This window comes from Drosophila yakuba, chromosome 3L, assembly GCF_016746365.2.
Source record: "Drosophila yakuba strain Tai18E2 chromosome 3L, Prin_Dyak_Tai18E2_2.1, whole genome shotgun sequence".
NCBI classification, from domain to species: Eukaryota; Metazoa; Arthropoda; class Insecta; order Diptera; family Drosophilidae; genus Drosophila; species Drosophila yakuba.
In genome coordinates this window covers 10619128-10636989 of record NC_052529.2, presented here as the reverse complement: position 1 = coordinate 10636989, position 17862 = coordinate 10619128, and the positions used below count along the sequence as shown (strand labels likewise).

Genomic DNA, 17862 nt, shown 5'->3' with positions numbered 1-17862 from the left:
AGAGAAAGGCCTTACGGAAAATGCTTGCTGCGGCAAAATGTTCGCTACCGATAAACATTACGATATATTCGATAGTTACGATATACAATTTAGACTATGGTTAAAGCTAAGACCTTGCCATTCTTAACAGCTAGTTACGGTTACAGTTTCAGGTGGTTGCCACTAGTTTGATTTGTTTCAAATATATATACTGCTTCGATCGAGTGTGGGTTGGTGTAAGTATGTGTGCCTAGACGTTGGAACAATGCAATCTCAAGGACGGCAAAAAATTATGCAATATTTATGGAATATATCGATAGTCAAGTAGTCATACCCAAATGCGTAAACCAAAGTAACAAGACAACAAACATTTATACTGTATTATGGTACAAAGATTCTCATAGCTAAAGAGTTGGTGATCTTGGTTCTGGTTCTAGTTGTTGTTGCAGTGTTGTTTTTTTTTTTAATACTTTTATCGGTTAATCGATTGCTACGCTTATAAGCCTTACTCTTATTGGTTCGAATTTTGAAAATTTAAATGCAATTACAAGAAAGTTCCTTTGACTTCTTCGTATAATAATAAATAACTGGAGTTTTCTCAATAGGCAATGTAAATAATGTTCTTTAAACTCAATGACAATGGTTTCAAATCAATTAAATTTAAGAGGAAATAAAAATCTTTTATATTTATTTTATGATTTTACTGCTGGTATTAGATTGCTAATATTTTTGAACAAGCATAAGGGTTATATTCTTTCAGCCTATAAACGTAGCAAACAATTTTCTTGATGTCCTTTTTGAATTCTGCTTTTAGGCGCGCGTTTTCACCAAGGACCCTGAGAACAGGATCCTTTTTGGAACACTTTTGGTCGTCGTACCTCCGCCGTGGCGTTGCTGCTGTGGGCGCTGCTGCTTGGACAGCGGTGTGCGGTGGGCGTGGCGCGAGCATTATGGGCGTGGCCGCCGCTGCAGCCGCAGCATGTGCGGCGGCCGCTGCTGCCGTTGCCGGCGATGTTGCCGCTGTACCGCCCGCGACCGCTGACGGCGCTTGCGCCATCTGCATGGAGACGGGCAGCTGAAGGTGGGTGAGGGTGGGGGCTCCGGCGCCAACGGGGGCGCCCAGGAACGGCCAGGCGGCGACCGGCAGGCGGTAACCTTGGATTTGTCATATAGGTTTCAAATAAGTTGGGTTTATAGTTTTTTTCTTTTTTTTTTTCGAACTCTGTGGTCACCATTAAAATGAACTTAGAATGCAAGTGTTAGGAGTGTGCGTGGGGTTTCGGTTTTTTTTTTCTCTTTTTTTTATGTTGGATTTAAATATAGAGTATATACATATTCGAGGGATGCATGATGAGGTTGCTGTTGTTGTATTTGTAGTTGCAGTTGTTTTGCATTTCGGCTTAGTTCTAGTGCTAAGTTAGACTTTTGGTTGATTCTTGGCGCGCGACGAGAGTTACCAGTTACAGTTACGAGTACGAGTACGAGTACGAGTATAAATAGTATACGCTAAGGAGCATTTCAGACATGTTCAGACCAAAGGAATACCAGACCAAACGTAAAACGTGTAATAACGATAATGTAAATCAGGACAACAGAGAAGTACACAATAATCAAAGTCAAATTCAAATTCAAATACAAATTCATAATCATAATCAGAATCATAATGGAACGCACATACAACGAAACTGGTTAAGAAAAGGATATGTAGATAAAGTAGTTGGCATATAAATTGATATATAAAGTATATATATATAGTAGGTAGTATGCATAAGACAACACAGCCGCAATATGCTAAATTCATAACCATCAGTATAATGATCTCAGTCATTGTCATCAGCATTACTCGTCATTATCGATTATTAATTCAAAATCAGGACTAGAAAGAAATTGGCGGACGGGCCAGCTTTAAAAACGGGATTTTCGAGCGGGTGTTAATGTGGCTTTTTATGATTAAAAAAAAATTCAATTTCATTTCGTAATTTGGTAATTTTAGCTTGCTTGGTATTTTCCACTTTGTTTGAACTTTGGTTATATGCAGACAAAACATAAGAAATTATAAGCCAAAGAAAAAAAAGAGTTTAACTGTTACAAAACGGTTATCAAATAAGTTGCAGCATTATATTCATATATAGTTTGTATGCATAGTTTATATAGATTAACGAAATTTTCGTCGGGACCTACCAAAAAAAAAAAACGAATAAGTAGTGTTACATGTATCTATTAAACGAAAGAAAATGCTCGTAAAAATATATATACTTTGTCCAAACATATTTGCAGATTGCAACCAAATAAAACTAAGAATAACGAACAAATGCAATCGCAAAAATGGTTTCATTTTGGTGAACTCTGGACATTTAAATCCTCCCGACGATGACCTACACATGGGCTTATATATCATCAATAGCCATAACAATATCAACGTTGCTGCCCTGCCTAAATATTTGTTCATTGCTTTTGGTCTTTCGGCTTACGAGCTAAAAAATTCGTTGATAAAACTCTTAATAATACATGTAGTTATAATATGTACGAGTATGTTTACAGAAACGAAAACTGGTCGATTATTGTACATTTATGATAACTTATTGCTTCACAGTGTTGGGCATGATGTTTAATTGTGTGTATTATTATTTGAGAATTTACAACGAAAGTACGGCAGGCAATAAATACGTAATAGTAGCAGTAAAACACTAAAGTGAAAAATGTGGACAAAACGCTTACCTTCTGGCCATTGTACGCAAACTGTGTGTGTCCAGCAGGAGATTTATATATTTTTGCATATATATATATATGGATACATATACATTTGATTGTTCGCATGGAAAAGGCAAAAGAAAATATTTTCATTAGTCTCGCATTTAAATACGTTTTTTCTAGCATTTTACTATCTTTTTTTTTGGGTAGCCTATAATAAATATTGTTGGATACATGTCTTAAGCACATAAAAAACAGGCAGCTCCATAACAGATACTATATTGATTTTCGTTTTTAGTGCTTATGGTAATTGGTTAAATACTGTAGAATTCTAATTGATTTGTGGCATTGTGTTTTCATTGTTTGCTGTTGCATGCAGCATCCTTGTGTTTTCTCTCATTGGGCAAAAGGGGTATTTGCATACGTATGTAAATTTAAAATTTCCACATAGAGAAAAAGGGTTTATGCAGATGATATTTCATAATTTAGCGTACCAAACTTTAAATGGTTAGAGCTTTAGTACAGAGGACAGTTTAGTTTAGTTGGAAAAATTGAGAATAAATAGAACGAAACAAGTGGATTACAATTGACAATCAAACGCTTTTCTTTCTCTGTAGATTTAAACCTTGCATTCATGGCAAATACTACGGGAATGCTTAACAAAATGACAAATAAGCAAGCCATGATTGCTTCCTTCCAGCGATCGAATGCTTACACAATGAGCTCTGCTCTTTGTGCCATGGAAATGCACAGGAGTCTGCAATTGCCTTGGAAAATGGTAAAATAAATACCCAGAAAAACCATCGAAAAATGCAGTAAGAGACATGTCAGACAGACAGACAGAAAGACACCAGCATGAAGGGCATGTACAAAATATAAAAAAAAAGAGGAGCCTTGGTAAAGAAGACAGGGCGCATTAAGTTTAACATGTCAAAGGATCAACGCAAGGAAGAAACTAAAGCACAAAAAAAATAAAAAAAGAAGCACACACACCAAGTAAGTTAAAATGGCAAGATGATGAGGCAGAAGTCAGAGGGGGGAAAATTGTGCGGGAAAATCAACCTATACGGAGTAAATTTTCTTGCAAATGCACAAAGTAAGCGAGTGGGGTGCACATTTGCATATAAGACATAACAAAACACAGGGCTTGGATAAAACGTTCTTGCCCCCCATTGGGGTGCCACCACTCCGCCCCCAGGATAACCAGAAAACTTAACTTTTTTGCTCAATTTATGGGCGTGTGCGAGTGAGTGTCTGTAGGTTGTACAGTTTGTTTTGCCAGCAGGGTGAGGCTGCACCACATGTTTGCAACATTGTGGTTTATTCGCAATTATCCCGACTGCCGCTTCACTTACTGGCTGACTGACTGACTGATTGGCTGACTGACTGAATGGCTGACTGACTGAATGGCTGACTGCCTGACTGACTGAGTGACTGACTGGCTCTGCTGAATCCCTGACTGCCGCCGCCTAACGAGCAGGACAACGGCGTGAGGCGTCCTCCAGTTGGGTAATAATGCAGCAGGCGATTTGCCATGCAAAAGAAGCCAGTTCGAAACGTGATAAAGTGACTGCCAGGACCTAGAGTAAATGGAGCTCTGCTGTCCCTTCAATTCTTTCTTCTGCCTGCACTGAACGAAATAAAGAGCACTTGCTCCATCAACGTGTTGCTGAAGATGTTTACATCATCAGTTTTAATGTTGGCTAAATATAGGTATAATGGTCACTATTATTTGTAGTGTAGTACTTTATAAAGAGCGCTGTCCTGCGACAGCCGGTAAAGTTCTGCGTCTCCAGCAGCATTTAGTGCAACGCAAATGAAGCGCATTAGGTGCACGTGCACATGGCCAAGGACAACAGGGCCAAATGGGAGCTGTCCTGCTCCTCTGTCCTGATACTCTGCGCCAGCCATATTGGCCTTTTTGTGTCCGAGTCTAAGTTTTTGTTGGCAATACAAAAGCATTTTGCATCGGCAGCAGGATAACCGACCACCGGGGAACAGGAGCGTCAGCTGGAGACGGAGATGGAGCTGGAGAAAAGCTGCTATCGTCCTGAGCCGCTTTGCCAGAGAGAACTCCTTCCTCCTCCGCTACCCAACGCATCCTTTTCAATCTGATGCCTTGGGTTTCGGTTGAGTTTGGTCTGGTTTGCTCGGTTTGTAAGCGGCTTATCGTATTGAGCGTACCCAAAGTATAGATTTTGCGCTGTGAATACTTTTTAATGGCAAACAGAGAGAAGACGATTTAATCAGCAGTATTATTTATTATACATTGCATGGAAAACTTTTCTCGGTTTCAACTTATTTTCTTGCTACTCTCATCTCTCTTTTTATAGCTATTTGTGCAAAAAATGGGGGAAAAAAAAGGGCGGACTTACAACTTCTATTTGAACTGCGCTTAACTGCAAATGGCACAAGAAATAACTAAGAACTTCTAGCTGAGTGAACTTCAAGATAGATATTTTTGATTTTCGAATTTAGAGGGATAACAAGTCGGAAAGGGGCATTAAAAAAGATACAGAGCTAAGCAATCCGAATTTTTAAGGATAAGAGTAAGAATAAATGGATAGAATTTATGGAAATAAGAGTTTTATGAGTAAAGAAATAAACAGAGTTTCCTGAATAGATACTCTTTTTGAAATAAAGGGAAGTATTTGTTCACAGCAGGAGTTCTCTAAAAAGTTTCATAAACACATTGCATTGATATTTATTATTAATAAGTTTTGGTCGCTCCTAAAATTATTTATTAAGCTCTTTTCAGCATGCTAGGACGTATTACAAGTTCAACTTAACTATTTTGTGGAGTATATCGTTTTGGGGCAAGTTCAAATTTTGATTTCATTCAGCCAATGAGGGGGGGTGGGCGAGTACAATACACAGTTAGCAACAGTTAACGTGCAACATGCCAAGGCATTTCAGAGGACCTCTCAATCAAATCAAACGATTATATAGATGGACGGAGGGGATCGGAAGCTGCAAGCAGCGAGCATTCGTGTCATAGCAGGCACACAAGATACAGGATACAAAAACTAAAATATTACGAAATACGTTCATTATTTCATTTTGGTTTTTGTTTTTTTGTTTTTTTGAGGGGGGAATATTTTTGGGGTTGGATTTGGATTTGGCTCACCTAGAGCTGGGGCCGGTATGGCACCATCTTTGGTCAGTACAACTGTGTGGGGTGTTTGAGAGAAAACAAAATGAAAATCATATAAATAACGCTTGTCAATCATTATCGTTATCATCATAATCATCATCATTAATAATCATCATTGTCAAAGCAGACGCATAAAACATAACTTAGTCGAAACCACAAGTACGCATTAATTCTGATGTGTATTAAATATTATTTTGGTGTATCTTGAATGTGCGTTTCGGTAAGGCAGCCGCAAAACCTCATGAAATTAAATTACAAAACTTGACAAAAGGCATGGCGTTATACAAGTATTCAATATGCTTTTTCCCCTCACAAATTAGTGGCATTTTTTGTGGATTACTTTAAGCCGGGGAAACATTTCTGTAGCGTGTGCTGCCAACGTAAAAGAAACAAAAATTGTAACATTTTCATTAGGAAACACACATTCGCTGGCAACTCAATTTCTCAGTTTCACTTAGTTTCAGTTTTTGGCCACCAAAGAACTTGATGTGAAAAGTTCCCAAAACAAACAATATAACAACGAAAAACAAAACATCCAAAATAAAAAAAAAATAAAACAAAAAAGAAACGAAAACTTGAGTAATGTTAGGAAACTTAACAATAGCAGCAAAAACAATGCACACTTAAATTGAGCAGACTTTTATTGCTATTTTCGTAGCTTTTGCTGCTGTTGCATTTCATCGTAATTGCATTTCTTAGCCGAACATTTGAACTTGTTTCATTATGTGGCTTAAACTTAGCTACCACATAGGTATGTCTGTATGTGAATATATTGGTGTGGGGTTGGTATGTGTGTCTGTGTGCGATTACATGTGTGTGGGTGTAGTTTGAGTGTGTTGAGTGTTAGGGTCACTTACCGTTGGGTACTGCTGTCACTTTTTTGGTTTGTACACGTGCAGTGGCGTTATTCACCTTCACAATTGGTTATTTTATTTAATTTTTGATAGATCAGCGAGCGTGGTGGTTGTAGTTGTAGTTGTTGGTTTGGTGATGAGTTTTTAAGATTTTTATTATATCATATACACACATGTGAGCAGAGTATATATATAATTTTTTTTTATAAATTTCGCATGTATAGAGAATGTAGAAATAAATTATGTGTTAGTTAACAATTACGAAAATCTTTGCATATAGTGTTCAAAGTGTGTTTTGTGGAAGTGTGAGTGTGTGCTGGAAAGGCTTTTATTTTATAAAACCAAAATAAAAACCGTGGGAATTTGTAAACGGATAAAATGTAACAAAGAGCACAGTTATGTAAAAAAGAACTCACATAAATAGTGAATTCTTTTTTAAATTCCATTTGTTGCGATTGAAAAAATTGAGAAAATTAATTTTTGAAGGCTTTCAGCGAGCGGACGGACATTCATTTCCGTTTCCGCTTGTGCCACATACACACACACATGCATACATGTATGGCATATGTATGTACATGTAGCATGGCATCCATTTGTGGACACTGGGACTTAATTAGACTCGCGCGATTTCCGTTGCCATTTGCTGGGAAAATAACATTGCATTTCAGCCTTTTATGCGGCTCAGTTAATTTGTTTAACCAACCGACGGACAGACAGACGTACTTTTTCGTTTTTTTCGTCATTTCGTACTTTGCGCATTTTCAGCATATTTTTAATGCCAATTATTTGCGGCTCACCCAGGGAGCATTAATCAGAGGGGAAGGCGAAAATGAGAAAGGCGTAATTAATTTTTAATGAAAGGCAAATAAGAATCAATCACTGTGCGCTATTCCTTCGATTAAATGAAAACAGATAAAACAAAAATAAGTAGTTGGATGGAGGTATTTTTTTAAAGCCATATCACTCTGGCACGCAAGGATTAAAAGTTGAAAAGCAATTTCTTTCCGCCACTCCTGCGATATACATTCTACATAATATATATTAGTGTATGTGTGTGTGTGTGTGTCTATGTGTGTGTTGGTTGGTAAGTTGTATATATGATATGGCATGCACCCACCTCGATTTTGCGTCCCTCAACCACGGTGCCGTGTAGACGTTCGCGTGCTCGTTCTGCATCGTTGCTGTTAGCGAATGTTACAAAACCGAATCCCTGCCATTCGCAATCAAACATGCAATTAAAGAAACATATAGAGTATATAGATTACGATTTTCAAAAAACTAAAAAAAAAATAATAAACGATTTGGTACAACAAACTCTGCTCTCCTCTTTGGGTTTTGTTGATGTCGTATATTTATATATATATTATGTTTATTATGTATGTATTTTAAGTAGATAAAGCTAAAGCTACAAATACATCAACAAGGCGGCCAAGGACATGCTTTTCAGACAGGGGCCATTGGCACATCTTTGTACTCCTGGGTTTTTAAGTGGGTCGATTCTTGGATTGGGTTTTCGGTACTGGGACTGGGACTGGGTGTATTTTATATATATTTTTTTGGGGATTGGCGACTGCGACGACATGCACGTGCCCTGTTTTGCACACTACCACTCATTCTGCCACCTCCTTCGCCTGCAGCTCGCTCTCCAGTCGTTCTTACGCCAAAAAACTCCTTGAGCATCTCAAGGTGTTGGGGCTTCGTTCCTGAATTATGCACAATTCCTGGTGCCATGGCAACTATGCAATTATTTTCTACCTGGCTCCACCTGCTAAAAAGACAAACTCGACAAGGTTGCCCTGGAGACGGACAAAGACATCTACTCATCTCCTCATCTGGGAATTCGTCAAGTGCATAATTCAAATGAATTGCGCGACAATTAGATGCAAAATGTCCCGCACAATTGGCGGCAGAGTGAGATGGCCACACCAGCGCGACAGAGAGGCACACAGAGAGCGAGCAGGCAGGCGATACAGTTGCAGAGAGAGAGAAAGAGATAGCGACGGCGTGCTTTATTCTAGAAAGTATAGAAAGTTTGAGGCAACTTACCTTGCTGCCGCGCTCGTTGAAGATGATTTCCACGTCCAGAATGGTGCCAAATTGCTGGGGAATAGAAAAATAATAAATATTAATTTTTTGAAAGCTTTCAAAGGGATAGTCAAGTTTGTGAGCGCAGCTCTAACGCAGATATGCTTGCTGTATATAATTTATAATTTAAAAGCGCAATAGAAGGAGGTTATCATTTTGGATTTAAAGAGACTTTCTGTTCACGATACTCGTAACAATGACAGTTTATATCTGCTTTAGTATAATTGAATTATTTTATAAATAAAGGTACATAAAATATAGCTGTTATTTAATCTTAAGAACTGATTTTACATAATAAATCCTATATAAAATATGGCTGTTATTCAATCTGAAGTACTGATTTTCCATAATAAATTCTATTTTTGTATACAAAATATGGCTGTTATTCAATTTCAAGTACTGAATCTCCATAATGTATCCTATTTTTGTACATAAAATATGGCTGTTATTCATTCTGAAGTACTGACTCTACATAATGTATCCTATTTTTGTGATAGCTATTAATAAAATTGATTCAATCCATGTCCGTACTCACCCCAAACATGGCTCTCAGATCGGGATCCCGGAAGCGGAACGGTATGTTGGAGACGTGCAGCCGCTTCGGCTGGCTTTTGGCATCGAGGGAGGCGGCCGCTGCAACGGCGGCGACCGATTGGGCCGGGACTAGGGCGCTGCTGAGACTAGTGGCCACATTGGCCGTGGGCGACATGATGCCGCTGGCCGCCGCGGCTGCTGCATTCAGGTGGGCGATCACCTGCGATGTGCTGGCTGGCACCACGGCACAACCGGCTGGTGCACCACCATTGGCAATGCTATCCAAACCGGTGGTGGGCAAGAGGCCAACGCCACTGCTGCTGGTGGCCGCCAATGTGCCGGAAGCTATCGAGCTGCCCGTCACTGAGGTGCCCGCCGATTGCTGCATCGACTGCATTGTGGGACTGCTGCACAGAAGCGGTTGCTGTTGCTGCTGCTGCTGTTGTTGTTGCTGTTGCTGCTGTTGTTGGAGGGCGGGCGGCGTCTGCAGAAGCGGTTCACCACTGGCCACCGGCGATGTATCACCGGACATGCTGCCCTCGGTGGCGCTGCCATTGAGGGTCAGTCCGCAGCCGCCCGCCTGCGAGGCTGTTGCGCTGGACGGGGAGTTGCTGAGCGGAGAACTGGGCGTGCCGCCGCCTCCTCCGCCGCCGCCAGTATTGCCACCGCCTCCGGAATTGGGCATGGCGGAGCTCTGTTGTGATTCTGCTGCCTCATTGGCGATCAATACTGTGGACTGCAAAGAATAACATGAAATAAAGGTAAATTAGTAATGGCGAAAATCGATATTTGGCAAAATTTCAATATTTACTATTAGTATTTTCGGTATAACTTGGCTAAAAATGGTCAGAAAGCTAAAAGAATAACATTTTTTTACTCCTAATTACCCATACTAACCAACCAAATCACTTTTTGACCGACTTTGTTAAAATAATTTTTGACCAAATTTTCGCATTTTTTGTAAGGGGTAACATCATCAAAATTTGAAAAAAATTCGAACAAAAGAGAATCTCCATTTTTGAACACAGTTCGATTGAGAATTTAATTACGAGCTCAACGAGGTATAACATTCCATATTTGGACCAATATTTCGAATGTTCTGATCAAAATACTGATATTTATAGTCGCAAAAACCAGAAAAACGATTTTCGGCCAATATTCAAAAATCATCATCAAAAATTACAAAAAATGTAAAAAAAAAATTAATTTTTTTTTGAAAACACAGTTTTGTTGGGAATTTAATTACGAGCTCAACGAGGTATGACATTCCATATTTGGACCAATATTTCGAATGCTGTGATCAAAATACTGATAATAATATTCGCAAAAAAACAGAAAATCGATTTTCGTGAAAATTTCAATATTTACGATTAGTATTTTCGATATAACTTGGCTAAAAATGGTGAGAAAGCTAAAAGAATAACATTTTTTTACTCCAAGTTACCGATACTAACCAATTAGTAATTTAATTTAAAATATCTGAGCTTTATTCATTGGAATTTGTTTATCAAATTTCCCAATGCTCCCTAAATAAAGCTTTTTGATAACTATTTCTATTTGACAATGCTAATGTGTTGTTCTTGCCACCTTTAAATTTGCATTCGCGAAAAACCGCCAAATGTGAAAATTAAATTTTCCAATATAATTTGGTGGGAAAGCGTTTGTTGTGAAACTTTCAAAAGCACTCCAGCTATTTGCCGTTGTTGTTTGCAGTTGTTTTGCATGTATTTTTTTGCAAGTTAAATTTTCAGTGCTGCCTGGCAAATCGAATGCGAGCAAGTGCCGCAATAAATAAACAATTGAAATGAAAATACAATTTCCAAGTGGTTTACATCCCGGGTGAAATGAAAATCCTGCGAGAGGTGCGGAAAAACCAGGCATACGCAACTGGATACACATGTGTGTGATGGTTTGACCCAATAAAAAAAAGTCATATATGCACACACAAACACACACACACAGAGATAATGGGGACACGCATACATACGGACAGAGAGCGCAGAAAACATGAGATGGAAGTGCCACCCACACACACATCCATATGTACGTACATATTTTGTAGCACAAACTTGTGTTGACTTATGCAATAAAACTGTCGCGCAAACTGTTGCAATATACCCAATCCACCGCAGCGCAGCAGAAATCCCCCAACGAGCCCGCGAAAATGTTTGCATTTTGTATTTCTGCATTATTAAAACTGAAAATGTACTTGCCATCGCGATGCATCGACGGCACTGCATGGCATGGTATGCTATTGTTGCTCCAAATGCCCCCACCTTCTCCTACGGCATATTCCTCGATCCGGAATAATATGAAATATTCTCAATTTACGCAGGCGACCAAATTCGCTGACAATGCAATAAAAACCAGAATGAACAGTAGACAGGGGGAACTAAAAAAGAAATACAAACAGATTTTGTGCTCGCCCCATAATGTAGGCAATAGAAATAACGCTTAACTTAATTTGCTGCGCATTGTTGACACATAAATCTAAACAAATTCTTCTCCACCCTGTGACAAAATACATTTTTTCCACGCTTTGCATCTTTTCACTTTGTTTTTTTTTTGTACTCGGTTTGCATGTTTACCGAACGTTTGGGGCCCAAAGTGAAATGGCGTGAAAAACTTTGGCCCCATAAATGGCCAACTGGCGGAGGTGGTGGAGGGTTTATTGTTTCGGGTATCGGGTTACACGTAAATGACATTTAACGCTTTTTAGTTTATCGAAATGCTTTTTCTGTGGCACGCGACATGGCTAAAAAAAGGTCTGCGGCTCGGCTTGATTCGGCATTAAAAGAATTTCTGCATAAATTTGAAAACTTTTTGCCCGACTAAAAAAAAAGGGCAAGAAATTTGCTCCAAATTGTTTTGATTTGAATATTTGACTTGGGCATTATTCCTGAACTTTGAATGCATTGTGTGGCCTTAGATTTAGATTGGTGCTATTTATTTTCCATATCTTAATTTAAGCTGACACGACAAGATGGTGAGATTTGATTGGTTTATTGATAGGAAAATTAAAAACCCATTTCATCTGATTGAAAGTATTACTAAAATCTGGTTTTAAATGAAAGTATGCTAAATCCTTTTGGATGACAGCCCACGTAAAGTCGAAGCGCACCAAGACAGTGTCCAGTCATCATATTTGATGGAGATATAATAAAGAGCACGCAAGTTCCTGTAATCGCATTTTGGTTGAGCTGTAGTGGCCACAGTTGGAATTTAATTCCACCGACTCAATTAATTATAAGAAACTTGGCCAGCATCTGCTTTTGCCAGGCAAAACAAACAATGTTTCCCTGATGATGACGATGCGTATAGAAAAAATTGCTGTTACAAAAGAGTTCAAGTTGAGGCAAAAAGCAGCTTGCAGTCGTCGGTTGGTCGCCTAATGAAGATGAGCTTTGGTAAACAAATAGGAGAATAAAATGGGAGAACGAAAAAAAAAAAACGTGGTAAGACCAAGAAAGTGGCACGTAAATTTCAATTGTCCACCCGGCTCTGCTCTATTTTGTATGGTTTGTTTTCTCATTTTTTGTATTCTTTCCTCGTCTGTTTATTTTATTATAATTTTTTTCTTTTTGTGGTGTTTTTTGTTTGGTTGGTTGCTGACTCACTATGCTGAGCACATTTTGTGGGGGCAGCGATGTTTGCAGATGCTGCTGGTGTTCTGGTGGCTGCTGCTGCACTTGCTCCACGGCATGTCCATTTGTCAGTGGATGCGGAATGGGACCTGGGACTCTTGGTTCTGCGAGGCTGGTTCCATTGTACTCGTACTCGTACTCGTACTGTGGTGTCTGTGTTTGTGTTGACAGATTTGTCTGTGATAAATTTTCAGATAACAACAAGGATTTGCGTTTTAGTTGCAGTTTGCAGTTGCAGCCTCACTGTTTATCTGTGCGATTGCATTTGTGTGTGGAGGACTTGGATTAAGAGACAGAGTGTAGAAATGGGCTAAAAAAAACCAGACAGGCAGACAGGCAGGCGACCAACACCAACAATTTGCTTAAATGGGTAGCTTAATTTTTTACTTTCAACCATTTTACAGCTGCTTAATTGCTTGGAACATGCCTTGAATATATAATTTGAACAATTACCATATAGAGATTTATATAATTTAAAGTATCATGAGTTGTGACAAAATGCAGTTTGATAAATAAATTATATGCTTGCTTATGATTATCCATTACCAAATGATGTATACATATGTATTTCTAAACATTTTAGGAATATACATTTATCATTTAAGAATTTCTTTGAGGTATTTAACATAACCATTCTAGGAAACTAATTAATTCGTTAAAACCAAAATATAAACAAAACACAGGTTTTGAATTTTCTAGCCAATGAAATGCAAATTGCTAATCGCAATAAACGACAGCACACTTGTATGTTCTTCAATTCATATCCTTTTCCCAAGATTTCATCTTAATTTTGCGGTCTTTTCATTTAGATTTTATCTAGATTTTCACTTCTGACAGCCTTTTTAGTTGTTGCTGTTGCTTAGCCAATTAATATTGATAAACATTTGATTGAATGGAATTTTCCGAGTAATTGAATGTTTGGACGAGAGGAAATAAATAGAAAGGTGTTGACCAAAGTTATTGCACATTCAAGAGACTTAACCACTGGATTTAATGCTTACGATTTGGTTTTACTGACCATCGTCTTCTGTCGTATTAAAATAAGCATATTAAATTTTCCAACCCATGTTCAAGTACAAAATAATTTGTCATTTTCGTTGCATATTGCCGCAGGACGATCAAACAACAACAAAAACAATAGAGCTATTTAAAGTGTGAGGTTTAATATTGTTTAACATGGCGTATGCGTATTGTTCTTGTTGGGGAGCGCATAATTTAATTAATTGTGAGCCACGTTGAACATGAAGCCAGTCAAAGGTTGCAAAAGAACAAAAGCACAAAACACATTTATTTCGCCTAATTAAATATTTGAGTATTTATTACACCTGCAAGGCACAACCGTTCTTCTAACTTAATGCAAATTTCTTGTGTTTAATATTGGCCTACATATGAAAAATAATGTATTGCTCTTTTATCAATTAAATTATTCCAATGCACGAATTCATTCTCATAAGTAAATATCTGTTGGTCAATGAACCAAACAAGGGTTTGTATTTATTCAGCTGATTTTGCATTTTCTATCTCGACCTCCACAATTGCCACAAGCCATTCTGTATTGCCCTTTTTAAAGTTGGTTAAATAGATGAGATTGTGCTTTTATGGAATGCACATGATTTTAGAGATACTCTGGCCAACTTTTGCATTTTTATGCCAAGGTGTGTGCTATAGTCAATTTTTAATTAGAAGCTAAGAAACAATAAACTACACAGCACACTGAAATTCAGCTCCAGGGTCAAATAAGAAACGAGAGCGACCAGCCACTAAAAGTATGCTACAAAAACGCCCAACACAAACAAATACAGGTGAGCAAGGTGTGTGCATGTGTCAGTGAGTGTGTGTGTGTGTTTTTGTGTGTTTGTGAATGCCAAAGTGCGTGAGTGTTGCTTGCTGATGGCATTTTTCTCTGTGCAGCTCGCTGCAATTAAAAATGTAAAAGCAAAGCGCTCACACCAACAAAAAAAAAATACCAACAAAACAAGAGCAGGTGCAATAGCGATAACAGGCAAGGCTTTTATTTGTATGCCCTAGCTTACACTGTGAGAAAAATAGTCACAGATTGTTTTAAATCTTTTAATAATATATAAATATATAGACAAATTTTGCTTATTTACGCTTACTTTTGATTTGACTTCTAAAATATATACAAAATAAAAAATGTAAACAAAAGTAAGCATATTATTAGATAGAATAGAATAAAGTTAAGAAAGTACTTTTAAGAAATATATTTAAACATATATAAGTTTTCAAATTACAATTTGAATTTGTGTTTTTACAAAATCATATTTTCAAAATAAGTAAACTAAAATATTTACGTATTTGTGTGTATGTCAAGTTGCCTTGTGAATTTTCGTTCAGTGTAGCGCTGCTATATAAGTGTCTGTGTGTTTATGTGTCAATTCAAAGCGGAGCTACAAACCAAAGCAGACCAAACCGAACCAAACTGAACCGATGCGAACCCAAAAGCCAAAAACCAAACACAGCTACAAATGCATAACAAACACACACAAACACAAATAGACTGATAGCGAGCGAGTGGGTTGAATTGTTTGGTTGGTGGGTGTTGGGTGGTTTTGAAAGTGGGTGGGTTGGGTGTTGGGTTTACGGAGGTTTGGGGGGGAGGTCATAGGTCAAACAATTGTCCAGACAAACTCACCTTCTGTTGCATGTACAGCGAGGCATTGACAACGTCGGAAACACTGGTGGTGGCCACCACCACCGAATTGGCCGTTGATGCACCGCCGCCCCCGCAGCCGCCACTTGAATATTCTGTGGTCAATCCTGCGGCGTTTCCTGGCGCTCCTCCTGCCGCCCCGGCTGTGTTGTTGTTGTTATTGCTGCTGCCAGATCCTGTGGCTGCCTCGCTGCCCGATTTCATTTGGGTCACTGGATCAGCAGACTGTTTGGCCGCTGCCGCTGCCACTGCCATGGACAAACTGTCCGCGGCGTTCGGTGGGCCGCCGGCCACCTGTTGTTGCTGTTGCTGCTGGGCCTGCTGCTGCTGTTGTTGTTGTTGCTGCTGCTGCTGCTGTTGGGCGGCGGCGGCTGCGGCAACAACCGCTGCTCCAGGATTCGGAGCGGCGGCATAGCCGGCCGGAGCGCCCGGAAAAGGCGCCACGCCCGCCTGCACCATGTGCTGCATGTTCGGAAAAGAAAGAAACGGAAGAGAGAACGGGGAAAGAGAAGCAGAGAGAGAGAGAGAAAGATAGATGGGTTTATGGATTAGTAATGGTCGTAAAAGTGTAAGTGCCCCCTAATTTACACTCAAAGAAATTCGACTATAATATGTTGCCTCAGATGGCTTCGAGATTTGTTCATTCGATACCTATTTAAAAATGATATTTATGAATGCTCTCTGTAAAGATTTTTAAAGCACTTAATAAGAAATTATTTGTTTCCTTTTGCAGTATTTCGTTAGTATATGAATTTTCTTTAAATAATTGCTGTGAACATATGTATGTTGGCAATATGTGCAGCGCCGATCTCTATACAATTTTGCTTAAAAAACGCTTTATTAATATGCTGCCATTTACATACATATATGCAAATATTATTTTTATTAATATATAAAAAAAAAAGAATGTCATATTGCATAATAGTGTTACAACTCTTTCAGGCGTCTCAAAATTAATTACTTGGGTATTACTTTTTAACCGCCTCTACTCTTCATACTACTTTATACTTGGGATTTCCACTTTCCTAACCTCAAGCTAAGCATTTTCCCATTTGAGAGTGTGTGTGGGTGGACTGTGCCCGTAAAAGTGCAAAATTAAATCCAGGTGGTTTATTTTCCAGGTGGTAACCCCATCGGGAGCTGGTCCAGAGCTTTCCGTATTAAGCTCTCCGTTAGACAAAGGACACACACCGACAAACCAACAGACAGACAGACAGGCGGGCAAACAGGAAAGCAGGCAGGCAGTCTGGATAAGGGCCAGGATTTCGCTGGGCTTTGGAGCGGGGGATAACAAAATGCGCTTTAAATTGTCAGTTTTATTTGTATAAATGTTTGCCATTATTTGGCTTGTCTCGCCCGGACTGCCAGCCCAACCTCTGTCAGCAGCTATGAAATATGCAAAATTTGCAGCTTATTGTTGCTTGTTGGCTAAATTCATATACACATGGGGGTGAGTGGGGGAGCAAAAGAAAAACTTTTGCTGAATACTTTTTTTTTTGTCGGTTGCTAAAATGGGAAGAACCAGGCTTATCGTGTGAGTGGCATTTTAATATGTTTTTTGGCTATGGAAAATGTTTGCCGCTGCACCAGCTGCTTACATAAAATGGTTATTAATTCTGAGATTTAATGCAAATGTCATAGAAATGCAGGTAAATGGTACAACTTGAATATGCTAAGTGCTGTAAAATATATGTTTGCTTTTCAATTAATAAACGATTCTTTGCCCACATGACACACGTTGTTACAGAGACTAATGTGTCTGTGCTGCAGTTTAGTTGAGTTCGTTTAATTAGTGCATTTTAAAAATATACGAAAGCAACGTTAAGTGCCTAGACGCTCAACTATTTCATTCGATGGACACAGTTCATCTATCTTGGCGAGCTGGCCATAAACCTGCTAGTTCAACGCGCCACATAAAATATATCAATGCCTCTATGGGTATGAAATAAGTTTTTGTTTAAGTCTATTTTATTTCTATTTCTTTTGGCACAGGCCATCAAATTGCAGTCGTCATATATTTGGGTGCTCTGTTTTGGCAACTTGACGATTTGCGCTTTGAAAAATTAGCTTGTTAATTAAAGGCAAGCCACATATGACAAGTAGGCGAGGTGCAAGTATCTCTGCCCTCCCCGCGCTAGTGACACAATCCGCTGTGCAAATTGGTGCTCATGTTGCTCATCCGCCACGTTGGCCAACCCATGATATATGTATATGCGCACTCTTATACTCGCACATACATGCTACACCTAT

The 17862-nt window shown here is 38.9% G+C and overlaps 1 protein-coding gene across 33 annotated transcripts in view; it reads right to left on the bottom strand.

Moving 5' to 3' along the window:
* Positions 1-17862, bottom strand: part of LOC6533598 (RNA binding protein fox-1 homolog 1) — a 116823-nt gene that overhangs the window by 11323 nt on the left and 87638 nt on the right. For 8 of the 33 annotated variants that reach the window (XM_039374452.1, XM_039374449.1, XM_002094270.3 and 5 more), the window contains exons 3-9: positions 15595-16074; positions 12915-13118; positions 9299-10033; positions 8725-8778; positions 7796-7888; positions 6682-6736; positions 2698-2718 (exon numbers count right to left, since the gene is read on the bottom strand). In XM_039374452.1, coding sequence (XP_039230386.1) covers positions 2698-2718; positions 6682-6736; positions 7796-7888; positions 8725-8778; positions 9299-10033; positions 12915-13118; positions 15595-16074 — 1642 coding nt within the window. The other 25 variants (XR_005561256.2, XM_015194689.2, XM_039374450.1 and 22 more) reach the window with 11 other exon arrangements.